General features: G+C 41.7%; 2 protein-coding genes across 2 annotated transcripts; one reads left to right on the plus strand and one right to left on the minus strand.

The window, feature by feature from the left end:
- Nucleotides 1-99: 99 nt before the first annotated feature.
- Nucleotides 100-9,078, plus strand: clos (closca). The gene is made up of 10 exons (XM_065224245.1): nucleotides 100-578; nucleotides 1,682-1,851; nucleotides 1,912-2,658; nucleotides 2,723-5,357; nucleotides 5,418-5,824; nucleotides 5,886-6,052; nucleotides 6,988-7,091; nucleotides 7,156-7,824; nucleotides 7,891-8,085; nucleotides 8,145-9,078. The coding sequence occupies exons 1-10, from the start codon at nucleotides 230-232 to the stop codon at nucleotides 9,050-9,052; spliced, it is 6,351 nt and encodes a 2,116-aa protein (XP_065080317.1). The 5' UTR covers nucleotides 100-229; the 3' UTR covers nucleotides 9,053-9,078.
- LOC135703180 (RWD domain-containing protein 2A) lies at nucleotides 650-6,277 on the minus strand. The gene is made up of 2 exons (XM_065224301.1): nucleotides 6,218-6,277; nucleotides 650-1,592 (listed from the first exon to the last, which is right to left on the minus strand). The coding sequence occupies exon 2, from the start codon at nucleotides 1,589-1,591 to the stop codon at nucleotides 671-673; it is 921 nt and encodes a 306-aa protein (XP_065080373.1). The 5' UTR covers nucleotide 1,592; nucleotides 6,218-6,277; the 3' UTR covers nucleotides 650-670.
- Nucleotides 9,079-15,009: the final 5,931 nt, after the last annotated feature.

Below are 15,009 nucleotides of genomic sequence, written 5' to 3' on the forward strand. Positions count from 1 at the left end.
ATTCACATCCACCGGCTATTGTTTCGCTGAGGGTGGTACAAAATCCCAAGCTTTCTATTGAACAATGAGATAAGGTTGATATACCTACACAAACATTTCTCACTCACCATCAGTTGGTAGCTTTGCAGGTTCAAGGCCACACATTGTTATACTTCCATCGTCAGCCACGTTGCTGCAGACTCCACAAATTACTTCATCTTTGCAGAAGTATGTCCAGTAGTGTCCAGAAATGATACTGCTTTTAAACTTTGTGCTCGTGATAATTTTACTTTCGGTAACTAAACTGCCCATCCACGCCGTACGTAGTGCGGAAACCGCGGAAGATGTCAGCTCCCAAAGCAGTGACGGTGAGCTGGACGGGTTGAAGGAAGTGTTTTATCGAAACCTGATGGCAGATTTGCGCATGGAATCTGGGGAAAATGTAGCACTTACACCAGAGCTGGAAAGCCGCGTGGAGGAACGCATGGAGAGTTTCCTTCGCGCTACCGATGGATCCAGTTGGGTCCGTAGGCGACGGCAGACCATGCGAAGCAAAGGAAAAAGGCATAGCGCTCAAATTGTCGCCGATACAGCAGAAGGTAAGTGGAAAATTGTGTTTTTATTGCACTTCATACAATTTATAATACATAAAAAATACTTCTCCAACATACAGCACAAAAAGATGTTATCTCTATACAACAGATTCTGGCTTTTCAAATCCAAAAATTTCCTTCCTAATGTACCCACTGTCGTGCTTATCTAAAAATTTCATAAATAAACTCATGCTCATGGGAACTTCCTCATCGTTTTCGTCGTCCACTTCGGTGAACAGTTCCTCGCGGAATCCTAGAAAGCGGCGTTTGTCGTCCACGACATCGACCGGCGCCAGTGGTTCCACTTCCGCCAGTTTGATCTGAATCTTCTGCCATTTCAGCGGCCTTATCGTTCGCCAGAACTCTTGCGTATCCTGTTGGCGACCTTCCACGCAGATGACCGCTGGTTTACCCGGTCTGGAGAACCCCGAGAGATCCAAGTCCCGTGCCGACTTCAGTATCGTTTGCCGTTTGGTTTTACTCTTCAGGTGGTGCGAGTAGATCCACAATCGTTCGAATTTAGTGTCCTTCGCATTTTCGGAGTCCTCGGACGGTTGGTCTGACGGTACCTTGGGCGTTTCCTCGAATTTAGTTAGTTCCGGAAAATTATCCTGAATCCAGCAAACTATCTGATACACGTAGGCTTCATTTTTATCTAATACTTCCTGGTCGATGTACCGTTCGATTCTCTCGGTGATCAGTCGCTCTCGATCTCGAGGAAAGCAGGCCGAACGAACTACAAACAGTGGAATTTCTATTGCCGGGTAGAGATGAGGCAGTTCGATGCGGATTTGCACCTTCTCCGATCCCAGCAAGGGCAGATTCAGTTGATAGTCTAGCTTGGCGTTTAGTCTTTTGGTTTCGCCTTCGATGTAGGCATTAATGTTGTCGACGAAACTGTAATCATCGACGTGCAGCTCACCCGCATTACAGAAGATCGAGGACAGCATGTGGAATTCGTCCAACTGTTGGCGAAGGCAGCTCTGCAGCAGGTTCTCCTGTAACCGTTCGGCGTCCATTCTGTAAATAAAGAAAGACGAAGGCGCAGTGAATGTTTTGTGCGTATATATTTACTAACGAATAATGGAAATCTGCTTAACCCGTTACAGCCGAACACCGCTACCTGAAGGGCTTCAGCGAGCGAGGTTATGTCCCGGTGAACTTTCCCATCGACCTCTGCCTTCTAAAGGTGGGACATTCCATCTTCGCTGGATCTCTGCACCTTCGGAAGTCGAAGGACAGCTATGCAAACCATACCATCGTGTCGTTCTATAAAAGGGTAAGTTACTAATCACTCGAATGTTGCTTTGTGTTTGCAAAAGATTCTGTTTCCTCACAGCAACAAGGTCAGTTCCGCAAATACATGGAGTACACGGCCATCCAGGCTCGTAACTTCGAATGCATTTCACACGGTTCGCTTGGTTTTATCGCTGTGGTCAACTACTATGAAAACGCCGCCAAAGAAGACTCCCCGGAAGCCCATCCCAGTCTTGATGAAGGTTCTCCCGTGTTTCAAATTCAAGAAGACGGTACCACGGAGATCATCCAGAAGTTTAGCCAGTCCAATCAGAACACCGTTCACATGTGGACGGTCGGCAATGAGTTCTATCTAACGCATACGTACCGAAATCTGAACGAAAACGTCGATAACGTATGCCCCCTGTACCGTTGGTCCGGGTATCACTTCGATGTGATCGATGACCTGCCGTGTTACAATTCGATCTACATTGAACCGTTCTCGATCGCACAGACGTCATACATTGCGATCGCCAATCAGATGAACGATCAAGACGTCGAGGAGGACACTTTCTCCGACATCTTTCGGTTTAACCACGAGGAGCAACGGTTCGAATTCCATCAGAAGATCTACATCTACTCCGTGTCGGATATAGCGTACTTTTTCCTGGAGCTGGGAGAGGTTCGGAATCATTTTTTGATTACAGGAAATTCCCGCGCAGGAAAGGAAACCGCGTCCGAGAAGCTGGACTACGATCAGCACTCGATCGTGTACAAGTTCGTCGACGGGTATTTTGTGCCATTTCAGAAGATCGAGCTGCATCAGGTGAAGATGTTCCTTCCGGTTATGGTAGGTTATTTGTAGTTCCATAATGCTAGTCAAGAATAATCTTAAGCATACATCATAATTTCAGCACGAGAATGGCGAGTTTCTTCTACTGATCCGGTGCATTGGCAAACCGTTGTTGATCTATGAGTTTGACGGTTGGAAGTTCGTCCCTTCACGAATCGATTATACGCGGGATGTCTTCTCCACCGGAGTTTCCTTCATGCGCGTCTACCGGCACATTCTGAGCACTAGCTTGATCGTGATCGCCAATAAGCATAGCTTAGGAACGACGGCGAACATATTCTCACCGATCTACGGCGTAGAGAACGACCTGAGAGATGTCTACGGTGAATTTATCACGTGGTGTAGCGAAACGACCGATCAACTAGATAATTTAAATTTGGAAGAAGTTTACAACAAGCTGGTTGCTCTGCCGAAGATTGCAGGGAACACCGTTAAAATCGAGAAGGATGTGGAAGTGAAGGAATCGAGCGTGGAGTTACTCCGGACAAAAGTGTTGCATACAAAAGAGTTCATGTTCAATCAGGAAGCGTTCGATTATTTGAACAACGTAAATAGGCAATTGCAAGAATTGAAGCAGAAGGCGCAAAAGCTCCGCAGCTTAATTGATAACAGTTTGAAGTTGAGCGAGGCTGTAGAAGTGCGAGGAGACGTCAAGGCGCCACAGGTGATCGCATCCGGCGGATTGGTGAGAGATCTTGAGGCAAAGAATGTCAACGACGAACGAGTGGTTGCAAGAGTCGCGAACCAGACTAAGCAGGAGGAGGTCATCAATGTCGATCGACTGGTGGTCGAGGACAGACTGGCTGTTAAGTTTCTGAATGGATATGCTAGTGAAACGTTGCTGCATACCACGGATGATTTCCGATCTATGGGGAGCGTAGATTTGCATGTGAAGGAAGTGGAGGTTCGCGGAGAATTGTTCGTAGATAAAGCGATCGATGGAGTTCATGTATCGCCGGATAATGTTCTGATCCGCGGTGCCGATCAAGTGTTCACTGGAAAGACCCTGCGGGCTGACAATCTGACGGTGGTTAACCTTTTGGCAAAGACACTCAACTCGACGGATGTCGGTACGATCATGTCGTACATGGATCGAGCATCGGACCATAACGTAGCACAGAACAGAGCCGCTCAAAGCTATCCCAAAAGGTTCAAGGAAATTCGGGTCCAGGATCTGGAACTGACTGGTCTTGTAAACGACGTCGACATCAACTATATCAATAAGAATGCCCTCAAGATCGTAGGTGACCAAGTGATAACTGGGAGCATAAACTTTGACAACATAGTAACCAAAAACATGGAAACTCCTAACAAGCGTCTCTCTGGAGTGGATCTAAATTACCTAGTAATGACCGTACCGACACTCGAACAACCGGACTTCACCGTTCGACAAGATGTGCAGTTCATAAATCCTGTCTACATGGAGAATCTGCACGTGGACGACCGTATCAACCACATCAACGTGATCGACGATCAACTGCAGGTCTTGTTGAAGGACCCCAAGGAACCTCAGCTTATCACCGGGACCAAGAGCTTCGATAATGTACAGCTGTTGGGCCCGATCTACCTCCAGGGTAAGATCAACAGCAGTAGCCTTAGCAAGCTGAACCCGGTTTCCACGATCACCCAGGACATCTACCTGGAAGGTGACTTTGAAATAGCCGGTGATGTTACGGTGAGACGTCTGCTCAACGCTTCAAACATCTTTGGATCTACTGAAACGTACAACTTCTATGATCTGTACCACCACGGCCTTCCGCTGAGTGCCGCATCCGCCAATCAAAACTTCATCTTCAAGAAACCGTTGGTCGTGCAACGAGCATTCGCCAACTCTCTCAACGGCGTGAATCCAAGTGACTTCATCTCCGTGCCATCAAACAAACTACAACGCATCACTGGACGGAAAATATTCACCGGAGATCTAACGATACGCGGTGATCGAGTCGACGCCGCAGTCATCAACGATATTGATTTGAAGCAACTGAACCAAACGGTGCTGAAGAAGTCCGGTGATCAGGTCGTCGAGGGCACGATTCACTTCAAGGAGCTGATCGCATCCAATGTGATTACGAAGACGACGCTTTTTGAAGAACGACCGCTGAGTACGCTTCTAACGGTGAATACCAACCAGCACATCAAATCGAAGGTACGATGCGTGAACTGCAAATTGACGATCCACGGGGACTTGAGCATTGGACGATTGGATACGCTCAAAAACTCCAAAGTGTTTTCCTATGATCTAGATTACTTGCTCGCCGACACGTTGCGGAAAAGCTATGCCCCAAATGATACGATCGCAGTGATGGGATCGAAAAGTTTCCACAATGTAAGCGTAGGGGAGTTGATCCTGCTGGACCAAGCTACGATCAACGGAGTTGATTTGATTGGCTTGAAGAAAATCAACGACCCTCTCGAGAGGGACGTCGTCGTGGAAGAGACGTTGATCCTGAAGAATCCTCTACACGTTCGTAATGTGTATTTCAACGGATCGATCAACGGTGTTGGACGGGACGAATTTGGTCACTCGTGGTTACTTAATGAGTACAATCAAACGTTTACGGCGCCGCAGGTTTTCGAGCATGTCGTTGCTGAAGGGGTCTTTGTCGATGGATATTTCAATGGGGTTAATTTGGAGGATTTAGTGAAGGATCTGTTCTTTTTGGATCGAAACGAGCGACTGCCGGAAGCAGTTTTTCGTAAGTACTAATACTTTGATTAGTCCATTAGCAAATCGTATAGAAATATTACCTTTACAGATGAGGGAATCGTGTCCTACCAGCCGATAGCAGTCAAGGGTCTCGTTTCGGGTTTAAACCTTTCCACGGACGTACTGCTGAATTACTCTCCCAAGCGACAACACCTGAAAGACGTCCGAATCGATGGCAACCTGGTGGTAACCAACCGGATACATGTTGAGCACACACTCAATGGGATGAACTACGCTAAAATGAGGGAATTTGCTACATCCAGTGGCAGGGAACGACCTCTGCACGTGGAAGTCCAAGGAAACGTCCACTTCCAGCTACAGCCGGAAGTTGGTCAATTGAACGGATTCAGCTTGGAACAGCTTCATCGCGACGTTTGGTTGACCAATCGGGATGAAGTGTTGACCGGGGCGTACCGATTCGAGAATGTCCATTTCGCTAGTTATGTTCATACTAAGGTAAAAGGAGAACTTCAGTTTAATAGTCGTAATAACAATGATTTTGATTTCCTTGGTTTAGGGACCGGTTAATCAACTTGATTTGGAGGAAATTTCCCAGACCTACCTCAGCGTATCCAAACCGCAAAACGTGACTACGCCGTTGGTTTTCAAGGGACCAGTGGAGCTCCAGAAAATGGCAACTTTTGGCACTATTGCACTGGGCGGGCTGCTCAAGGGATCGAAAGAGTAAGTACTAAACTTCGGCAGCTTCTAATTGACTCTATCAGTATTATCGGAACTTGCATGGGGTAGGTACATTCGTTGCTTTGAATTGTTCACGTAGGTGTTTGGGATGTTGACAATTATTGTATTATTCGACAGAACTTCCTAAACAAAACTGAAATAACTCACCTATTTCTGGTAAAGCACAATATATGTAAAAACTCCGTAACAATTTGTAAATTCTTAGGAACAATTAAACATTAATCCTATGAGGTACTTATTAGAATTTAATTGAGATAAGCGCGATAAGCATTTCCATAAAAAAAAACCTGGTAAACAAAACTCTGAATAAAACGTAAACAGAGAGGAGCGGCGCGTGTTAAGCTGTCAATGTTGCTCTCTCGCATGAGAGGCAGAGAGATTAAATCGAAATTTTCGTTGGAAGAGAAGCGTGAGATGAGAAAGTGAGATGAAGCTGCGGCTAGATGTCGAACTGTTCACTGCAATCACGTGGCCTCCAAGCAATATGATCGAATTTGATTTTTTGGTAACTAAACAAAAGCTTAAAAGGTGCTTAAAAGGTTTTTTTTTTAATTTGCTAAAAATTTGATCATACCAAAATCCTTACTTCGGTTGTACGACCTAAAACGAATAAAACTTTTCTCTGAAATATTATAAATCAAATTTCTAGAATGTGTATTTTGTTCATATTGGCTTAATATTTGGAATTAACTGCTCAGAACTTCCGTTAATGGATAGTTTTACCTTTTTTTTTAATTCATATGGATAAATAGGAACAAATATTACAGTAGATGGAATAATTTGGGATTATTCTTAAAATTCACACGCCAAAGATGTTTAAAACTGAAAAATTCAGAATCTAGAAAATTCTCTCTTCTACGCTTGGAGATTCAGTGTTTCGCAACGAGCCAGAAATTAAACCTAATATTCCGTTTCAGGTCGAGAGGAATCGATATCGTCGATTTTGATAAAAATGTTCTGAAAAAGAACGTTGATCAAACCATAACCGGCAAATGGGTCTTCCACGATGCGGAGGTTTACGGTAAATAATCTCTTTACCTTGAAAACATCTGAGTTCTTCTCAACTATCTTTCCCACTTCGTCAGGAAATCTGAACCTGACCACCCTCAATGGGCTGGACATCCAGCATGACATCCTGTTGAGCCACGCCGAACAGGTAACATTCACCGGCGCCAAACGGATCGATAACCTCCGGGTGCACAACCTTCGCTGCTCGGAACCGTGCATCATCCAAGGCGTAGACTTCAGCGAATGGTTTGCCAATGCTGTACGCTTGGACCGGAACCATACCATCGAAGGCATCACCTATCTGGAAGGAGCCACCATATTGAACGACATTGAATCCCTCGGTCCGGTAAATAATGTTACATTCGATCAGCAACATTTACTGTTGAAGTCAGTTCCGCAAACGTTGGAAGGAACCCTATACTTGAAAACTAAATTCCCGGAGCAAAACCTAATCTACCCGTCGTCGATCGAGAAACTCGAGGTGGAAACGATCAATGGCAAGGACTTTAACCAGTTTATGTCAAATCTGGCTCGTGACGACCAGGGAACACTCATGATCGGTACGCCGGTAACCTTGGTACACAATTTGCGAGCTCAGAACGTGAATACGGGCGATAGCAAGATCTTTGGGGTGAACATCAACCAACTGTTGCAGGAGGTCGAATACGGTGATCAGTTGAGCAAGTATGAAACGAAGCTGCGCAGTCTACATATGGTCGGACAGTCACTCGTGGAGACTTTTAGCAGTACGTTGGTTTGGATTTTGATAACATCTCGTAGCTTTCTAATTTCATATAACCGCTAAATTCCAGGTAAAACGCCCTATTTGAGTCACTATCAACCGATAAAGGCCTTACCGGGCTACTTCCGGAATGTAGTGACGATTGTGTTGCCTCTATCTCCCGTACCTATTGAACTTCTCGCTGCCCTCGTGGATGACGGCAATCACACGGCTGTTGAGTTCTATCGCTGGAACAAGAAAGAATCTCAGTTTCGAATGGCGAAAGGTTGATTAAACTCTTTCAACATGATAAATCAAATATTTACCGGATTCTTCCATTCACAGGATTCCCTCCCATCAAATCTCCAGTTTCGATTATCACCAAATTGAAGCGAATCTCCCTAGGTGGGGTGCAGAACCTTTTCGTCGAATTTTACGACCCTATGCGTCAAATCTATCAGCAGTCCATTCTGGATCTTGAAGCGCCGGATTTCCTAGCACCGAAGCAGTCACCAAAGTTTACCGTCATTTACGAGTTCAACAGTACCCTTCCCAGGGATATTGTTATGCTCAAGCTAATGGATCTGGACTGCGTAGGTCTATTTTCCCCGCTCGTCGATGGAATGAACGTCTATTGTCTCCGATTGGAAAACCTAGTGTACTACCTGAAGTTCCAGCAGTTGCTGGCTACGCCTGCCGTTAAGCAGGCTCTGCACTTGGACGGGCGTTTGATCTTGCTGAGCCGGGATAACCTGTTGCAAGTTTGGCGCCCTCTTGCAGACTACAAACTTGGACTATTCCAGCTGGTTAAGATAGCCCATCCATCTTTCATAACCGCCGTCAAATTCGAGCAGCAACTTTTCATTGCCATCAATTCCGAACACGAACTGACCGACACCGCTCATCACGGATCGGTCGAGATCTGGCGTGACCTACGGCCGCAGCATCGCAACAGCACCTTCACCAAGTATCAAACCATTCTGACTAAGGTTCCGAAGCAGATTCAGTTTTCGGTTATTCCGGCGACCTCGGAGCTGATGCTGTACACTTTGACGGGGAATCCGTTCCATCCGCTGGTGATCTACCGATACGAGGGAGTCGCCGGATTCCGCGAATATTTGACGAGTAATGCTCTGCGGACCAGCAGTCAAAGGCTGATGGTGGTCAAGTTGGATCGGAAACAGCGGGAACTGTTGGCGTTGGTTGGCAACCGGGAGTTAACCTTCATCGAAGCGGTTATCAAGGGGAGATAGATTTTTTTTGAGCGTTTATATTTGTATTTGTGTGTACAAAGAATTTAGTATGATTGTTATGTAATAAACACAATTTCTTGTTTTTGTTAAATTGTCTTTGGTTAATTAGACTGTTTATATGCTGTACTCGGAGGGCCTCCCTTAGCTCAGTTGGTAAATGCGCAGCTACAAAGCAAGACCATGCTGGAGGTGACTGGGTTCAATCCCCGGTCCGGTCTAGGAATTTTTCAATTTTTTTTTAAATTTGCTTGAAATTCTCCGTTTAGTCCCCATGCAATTCACCTCAGATTCTCGACCAACAATTGAAAAGGTTCTTAGGTTTTTTATGAGCAAAACTTGTAATCCCTTCTATGCCAATACCATTGGGTAGCAGAAATTCTCCCGCCGAAAATTTTCTTCAAATTTTACTCAGAATTATTTTGGAGTTCTCTTCTAAACTATTCTGGAAATTCCATGGAATTCTCATACAAATTCGCTAGAAATTCCATTCGAAATGCGCTTGGAATTATCATCGGAATTTCCTTATAGATCCAAAGCATTATTTTAGAATTGTTCTCTCAAAATTCGCTTCGGTTTGGACAAGGAACTCGATTTGAAAAAAAAAAAATGAATTCAACTGAGTTGATCAATGACTTATACCCAGCTTAACTTTCTCTCTTCACCATTCTTGTATTTACTCAAAAGCGCTCCAATACGTACAATGGATTGATTTTTGTTGGACACAGCTGGATTGCGCAGAGCCACCAATCTACTCAAAGGTTATTTTATTTCAAACGCAATTAGGTGTAACGTCTATTGAGAGACGCACATACCCATTATAGAAGCTTAAACTTTGCTAACTAACAGCGTCTATCGTCTACGGAAATGGACTTTTATAACAGTTCAACTCGGGAATGTGACAACACCCAGTGGGAGTTGAATTTATAATAGGCTCAAAATCATTGAAATACCCTTTTACCCTTCAATTAAAGATCGACTTCGTTTGTATTTACGTTTGTGTACGAAAAAGATAGGAACGACGTTACCATACAAACGCCATTTACCGGAATATCTCACCTCTATGAGTATTCCAGTATTACGATTGGTCTTTGTGATATGTACTTTATGGTATGTATCATATAGGTCCACCGTTGTATAATTGGCAATGCACCCGTGTACTGAATGGGAATTGTTGGTTCGAATCCCACCGGTGCCGTTAGATTTTTTCGTTTATTTTTTCTTACACACACGTCTCTTACCGATGACATGTGCTTACCTCTCTCTCAGTATGTTCAAACATTCTTACAAACAATTAAATTGATTGCAAGTCGCTAAACGGTAAATCTTTGCGCTATTGTTAGTTATGGGCAATGATTCACATATTTGCTAAAATTCGGTAATTTTGGAACTTGTATTTTAGAAAAAAAGGGTTGCACGGAAACGGCATTTCTGATCGAAATGACGTCTGAGACAAAGTTGAGCATGAGCATGAGCATTAACTACCATACAATTCAGTAGTTGCTACTCCGTGATTGACCAGATCTAGTGAAATTTGCACAAAGAACCAATGTAAATGGGGCTTGGGATTAGCAGTCCATTCTCAGTTTGCAAAATCCAGTAAATCATTACTTTTAAGTTCAGTAACGGCGCCGGCCACGTCCTTACGGTTGTCGGGGAGGGAAAGAATTGTTAGCTGACACACGTTGTTACCAGAGTCGATGTTATAATACAGGGTGTCGACTCAAAGTCGAAAATAAAATTCCCTGACTTTCCAGTCGGTTTTCAGAAAAAAACCAGTCCACAAAACTTCGTTATTTTAACCTAAGAAGCTACATCGTGATGTGCTTTATTATACCGTAGTGTAAATTAATGTTAGTTTAAAATGAGCAGCAGGGTAAGCTTTCGAAAATATCAAGAATAGCATACTCATGGCACTTACAACAGAACTTTATACTAATACAATTTTTACAGACCATATGACCGACTACCTACGAAGGATGTGAATAAACCTAGGGCTATAAATACCTATTATAATATAATAATGAATAACGACTACTCACAACTGGGCTCACTATTCATTACTAAGTAATAATAAGAATATTTAATCAATGTCACCAAGCTCTCAATTTGTGTTCATAATTTCACAGCCAAATAAAAATCAACCCGTAGACGATCCTTTCTCTTAACATATAAATTATTGTAAAATAACAGAGTAGTAATTATTCTTGCTTTGGCAACCGAGCCTGAGGATGCACTGCTCATGCATTAGTCAGTTTCGTACCCTCTGGAACTCCATATGACAACCGCAGACATGGTAAACTAATTTAAGTTTAATTATCATTAACATTTTATTCTCTCAGTTAGTTCACATTACAACGAGAAATTGCAAGTTGAATATGTGTTTATTTTCGGATTACTTTTAAAAATGTTTATCATTTGAGCAGAACAATTTTCTCCTGCAAACGACGATCCTTGTCTACATGGAAAGCGAATGCGATTTTTCGAACTCGCTGAATAAGTTCATTCAAAATTTGTAAGTTTTCGAACCCGCCTGCATGAGTAACACCACCATAGATCTGACGTCGCGCTACGACTGAAGGCCCAAACGCAATGTGGCCGGTAGCGGAACGGAAAAGGTGTCACAAATGACATCAAGATGCCTAACCGCACTCGATTTGATTCTAACTAGTTTTCAATCAGACAAATAGGCTTACTCAGATCGGGCTTTTCCGCTACCACTGCCGTTCCGCTGTCATTGCGCTTCACAGTGGTTCCCCTTAGAACAAAAGTTGGCCAAAACCTCAAAATTGTTGCTAATAGGCAAAAAACAGTTAAAATAGATGTTTTTTTAGCTGTACGAAGAAAACTTGACAATCAAGACGTCACAAAAAGGAGTATAGTGGAACCGAAACCAATGCACAATGGTCCCAGCCGAATTTACCTAGGAAGACAAAAATGTTTGCGCCCAAACCGTCAGTTTTAGGTATATGGTTTCTTAGGGAAAGTTGCTTCATATTTTTTGTTCAATCTTTTTATGTTCGAAAAAATTAAGGTGGTCCATAAAATTGGTGAATTAAAAATACAAACTATTTATTATTTGAGATAGACCAAAGCAGTGTTCTAAACAGTTGTAGAAAATTAAATTCAAAGTAACTTTGTAGAAAACACAACGTTTTTAACTCTTATGGTTCATGAGTTATGATTTTTAAAACAAGCAGGTTAGGGTGGCCACTAAAATCGATTTTCTTTGAATATCTTTTCATGCGTTAATTTCTTGTAAAAACATTGTTCTGATTACATTTAGAACTTTTGATGACGCATTTTTTTGCTCAAGCAACTAGGTTACTTTGTTTTTTGATTAGAAAGTTAAAGGCTCTATTCTTCGAAAAAATGACTCTTTTCAATTGTCAATATCTCAAAATGGAGGTAACCGATTTTCAAACATTTAACTTCATTAGAAACATCGTTTTTTTTTTTCATTTTTGGTAAAAAAAAACTGCAAGAGCTTTTTGTGTTTAAAGCATTTAATTTAATTTAAAAAAAAAGTAATATTTTTTAACATTACTAGTCATAACTTTTCAAATAAAAGAGATAACAACTTAGCAAAAATATGCGTCATAAAAAGTTCTTAAAGTATATGGTAAAAAAATTTCGAGAAATGAACGTATGTAAGATATTTAAAGAATGCCGATTGTCTAGGGGCCACCCTAACCTGCTTGTTTAAAAAAATCATAACTCATGAACCATAAGAGATAGATATCAAGAACAACATGTGAAAAGGGCATACAAGCTTTTTGTAAACAAACGTTCTTATGCCCTTTTCTCGGCACCCACATAAAATACAAGCAAATCATCAACATCACCGGATAGAGGGAACTTTCCCCTTCCCGATGATGATATTGGTTTGCGTGGGCGACGCTCGGTTTTTCGAGAAGAGGGCCTACACAGGTTTGTTTACAAAAATCTTGAAAGCCCTTTTCACATGTGGCTCTTGATATATGGTGCGTGTGTGTATGTGTGTGCGTATTGGTGTGCTTTGAAAAAGGCACTGTGAAGCTTGCTACGGTATACACCGCAGATTATATAACTTAGAAACAGATATTTTCAAAGAACACTTTACTTGTTATTCCTAATTTCAACATGTTTCGCAAAAAATCGCAAAACACATTAAAGCCTATCTGAAAGCTAACTTTTCTAGCTATCTTTTGGTTACTAAATGATAGTGGGCGGATGTGTCCGTCATATGTTTTGCTTAGTCTAAATGCAAAAAAAGTATATTTTTGCTAATTTATATAATAAAAACTGTCACTAAAAACACTAAGACACTCTTTTTTACCATCCATTTGACGTAAATTAAGCCAAGGAACATTTCTTCTGAAGCAACCAAGTTTATAAACAAATTATTTTTTGCTATATTTGAGCAAAACAGTAACAAGAAACATTAAGATTTTTTACAAATTTTTTTGATATCGCTGCACTAAAACAGCCATAAAAAAAATATTTAATCAACAAAACTGCACAAATCATTCAATTTAGGATACTCTTAACATGTAAAAATGATAAAAAAATATTGAAATAAAAAAATATCGGCTTTAATTTTTGAGGTTTTGGCCAGCCAGGAACCACTGTGCGCTTGGGCCTTGACTTTTCCCTCACACTTAAAAAAATTCACACGTTACCTTTATGTGTTCTACACTTCAATTTGCGCAAATTGCGAAACACATCCAATTCATGTGTGAATCTTATAATAGAAATTATACCCGAACACTATAAGTTCAATTGTGATACACTTGGATTTCATATGTTTCACATTTTGTTATTGACAGTCTGACACTTAATCATCAAATTTCCTTCTTTAAAAAGTATATTCTCGAACATATCTGGTTTGTGTAACTTACCTTTGATAATGGATTAAAACTTATCCCAGCAATATTGCATTTCATTTAATGATTTTTTTTTGCATTAATAATTCATGAAAGATAAGAAAAAAATACACTACAGTTCTCTCCAATCGCGTCACTACACCAGGAGCTAGGAGCCCCAGGATACTGTAAAAGACTGTAATAGAGATATAAAGTTTTTCAGCTTTTGTCAATAAATAGGATTTACTTACTATTCCTGATCAGTTTTCTGTTTTAAAACCATAGATCTGATCCAGCCAAGGCCTGAAAATCTCTCTAATGAAGCCATAAATAAAGTTTTCTGTGAGATAGAACTGACCAAGTACTTCACACCAGCTGACAAATTAATCGCTACTGGGAAAAGTAATTATTGACAGTAGATTAAAGCGTAAATTAATATTGTGTTGTACCTGGAAACTCTCGTACGGGTCATAACTGTAGCAGCAACATACATTAGCATTGATTGTTACTTTGTTTAATACTTCTTTTGACACTCGTCGTGCTACTGATTAGATCCATGTGCCATACACGTTAAATGCAATAGTAGAAAACAGTAGCGCAGATCCTATACTGAGATCCCATGAATTTCAATAAGTAAACACACGAAATTATGGTGTGGTTTGTTTTGATTTCACCGACAGCTGGGACATGTGATTTTTGAACATTGATCCCATGAAATGCGAATGAAATTCACATGATATCATGGTGACTGGTAATTGACAAAATTCATATTTGAAAACACATGAATGGAACGTGTGGATTTTTTTGAGTGCATGTTTTCAAAAAGATATTCTGCATTTACCGAAAAACTTCTATCTGCATAGACGAGTGCACGGATGGATTTGAGTTCACTCACTCGACAAAAAGTGACACAACAGCGGGGCCCTGTTTACTAATAATGAACACATATGTGTTCATTTATAGTAAACAGGGCCCCGCTGTTGTGTCACTTTTTGTCGAGTGAGTGAACTCAAATCCATCCGTGCACTCGTCAATTGGCGTTGCCATGCGATAAGCAGCAAATCATTTTCACAACCAACAATAGTTTTGAATACGCCGACCAATAACCTGTGCCAA

The sequence above is a fragment of the Ochlerotatus camptorhynchus genome, unplaced genomic scaffold (genome assembly GCF_037179485.1).
Source record: "Ochlerotatus camptorhynchus isolate MF236.1 unplaced genomic scaffold, CSIRO-AGI_Acam_v1.1 ptg000209l, whole genome shotgun sequence".
NCBI lineage: Eukaryota > Metazoa > Arthropoda > Insecta > Diptera > Culicidae > Ochlerotatus > Ochlerotatus camptorhynchus.

Excerpts from the sequence above, each read along its gene's own strand:
- clos (XM_065224245.1), top strand. The coding sequence starts at position 230 with ATGATACTGCTTTTAAACTTTGTGCTCGTGATAATTTTACTTTCGGTA. Across the intron at positions 5,358-5,417 it reads ACTGCCGGAAGCAGTTTTTC|ATGAGGGAATCGTGTCCTAC; the intron begins GTAAGTACTAAT and ends TTACCTTTACAG. Across the intron at positions 7,092-7,155 it reads CCACGATGCGGAGGTTTACG|GAAATCTGAACCTGACCACC; the intron begins GTAAATAATCTC and ends CCACTTCGTCAG.
- LOC135703180 (XM_065224301.1), bottom strand. The coding sequence starts at position 1,591 with ATGGACGCCGAACGGTTACAGGAGAACCTGCTGCAGAGCTGCCTTCGC.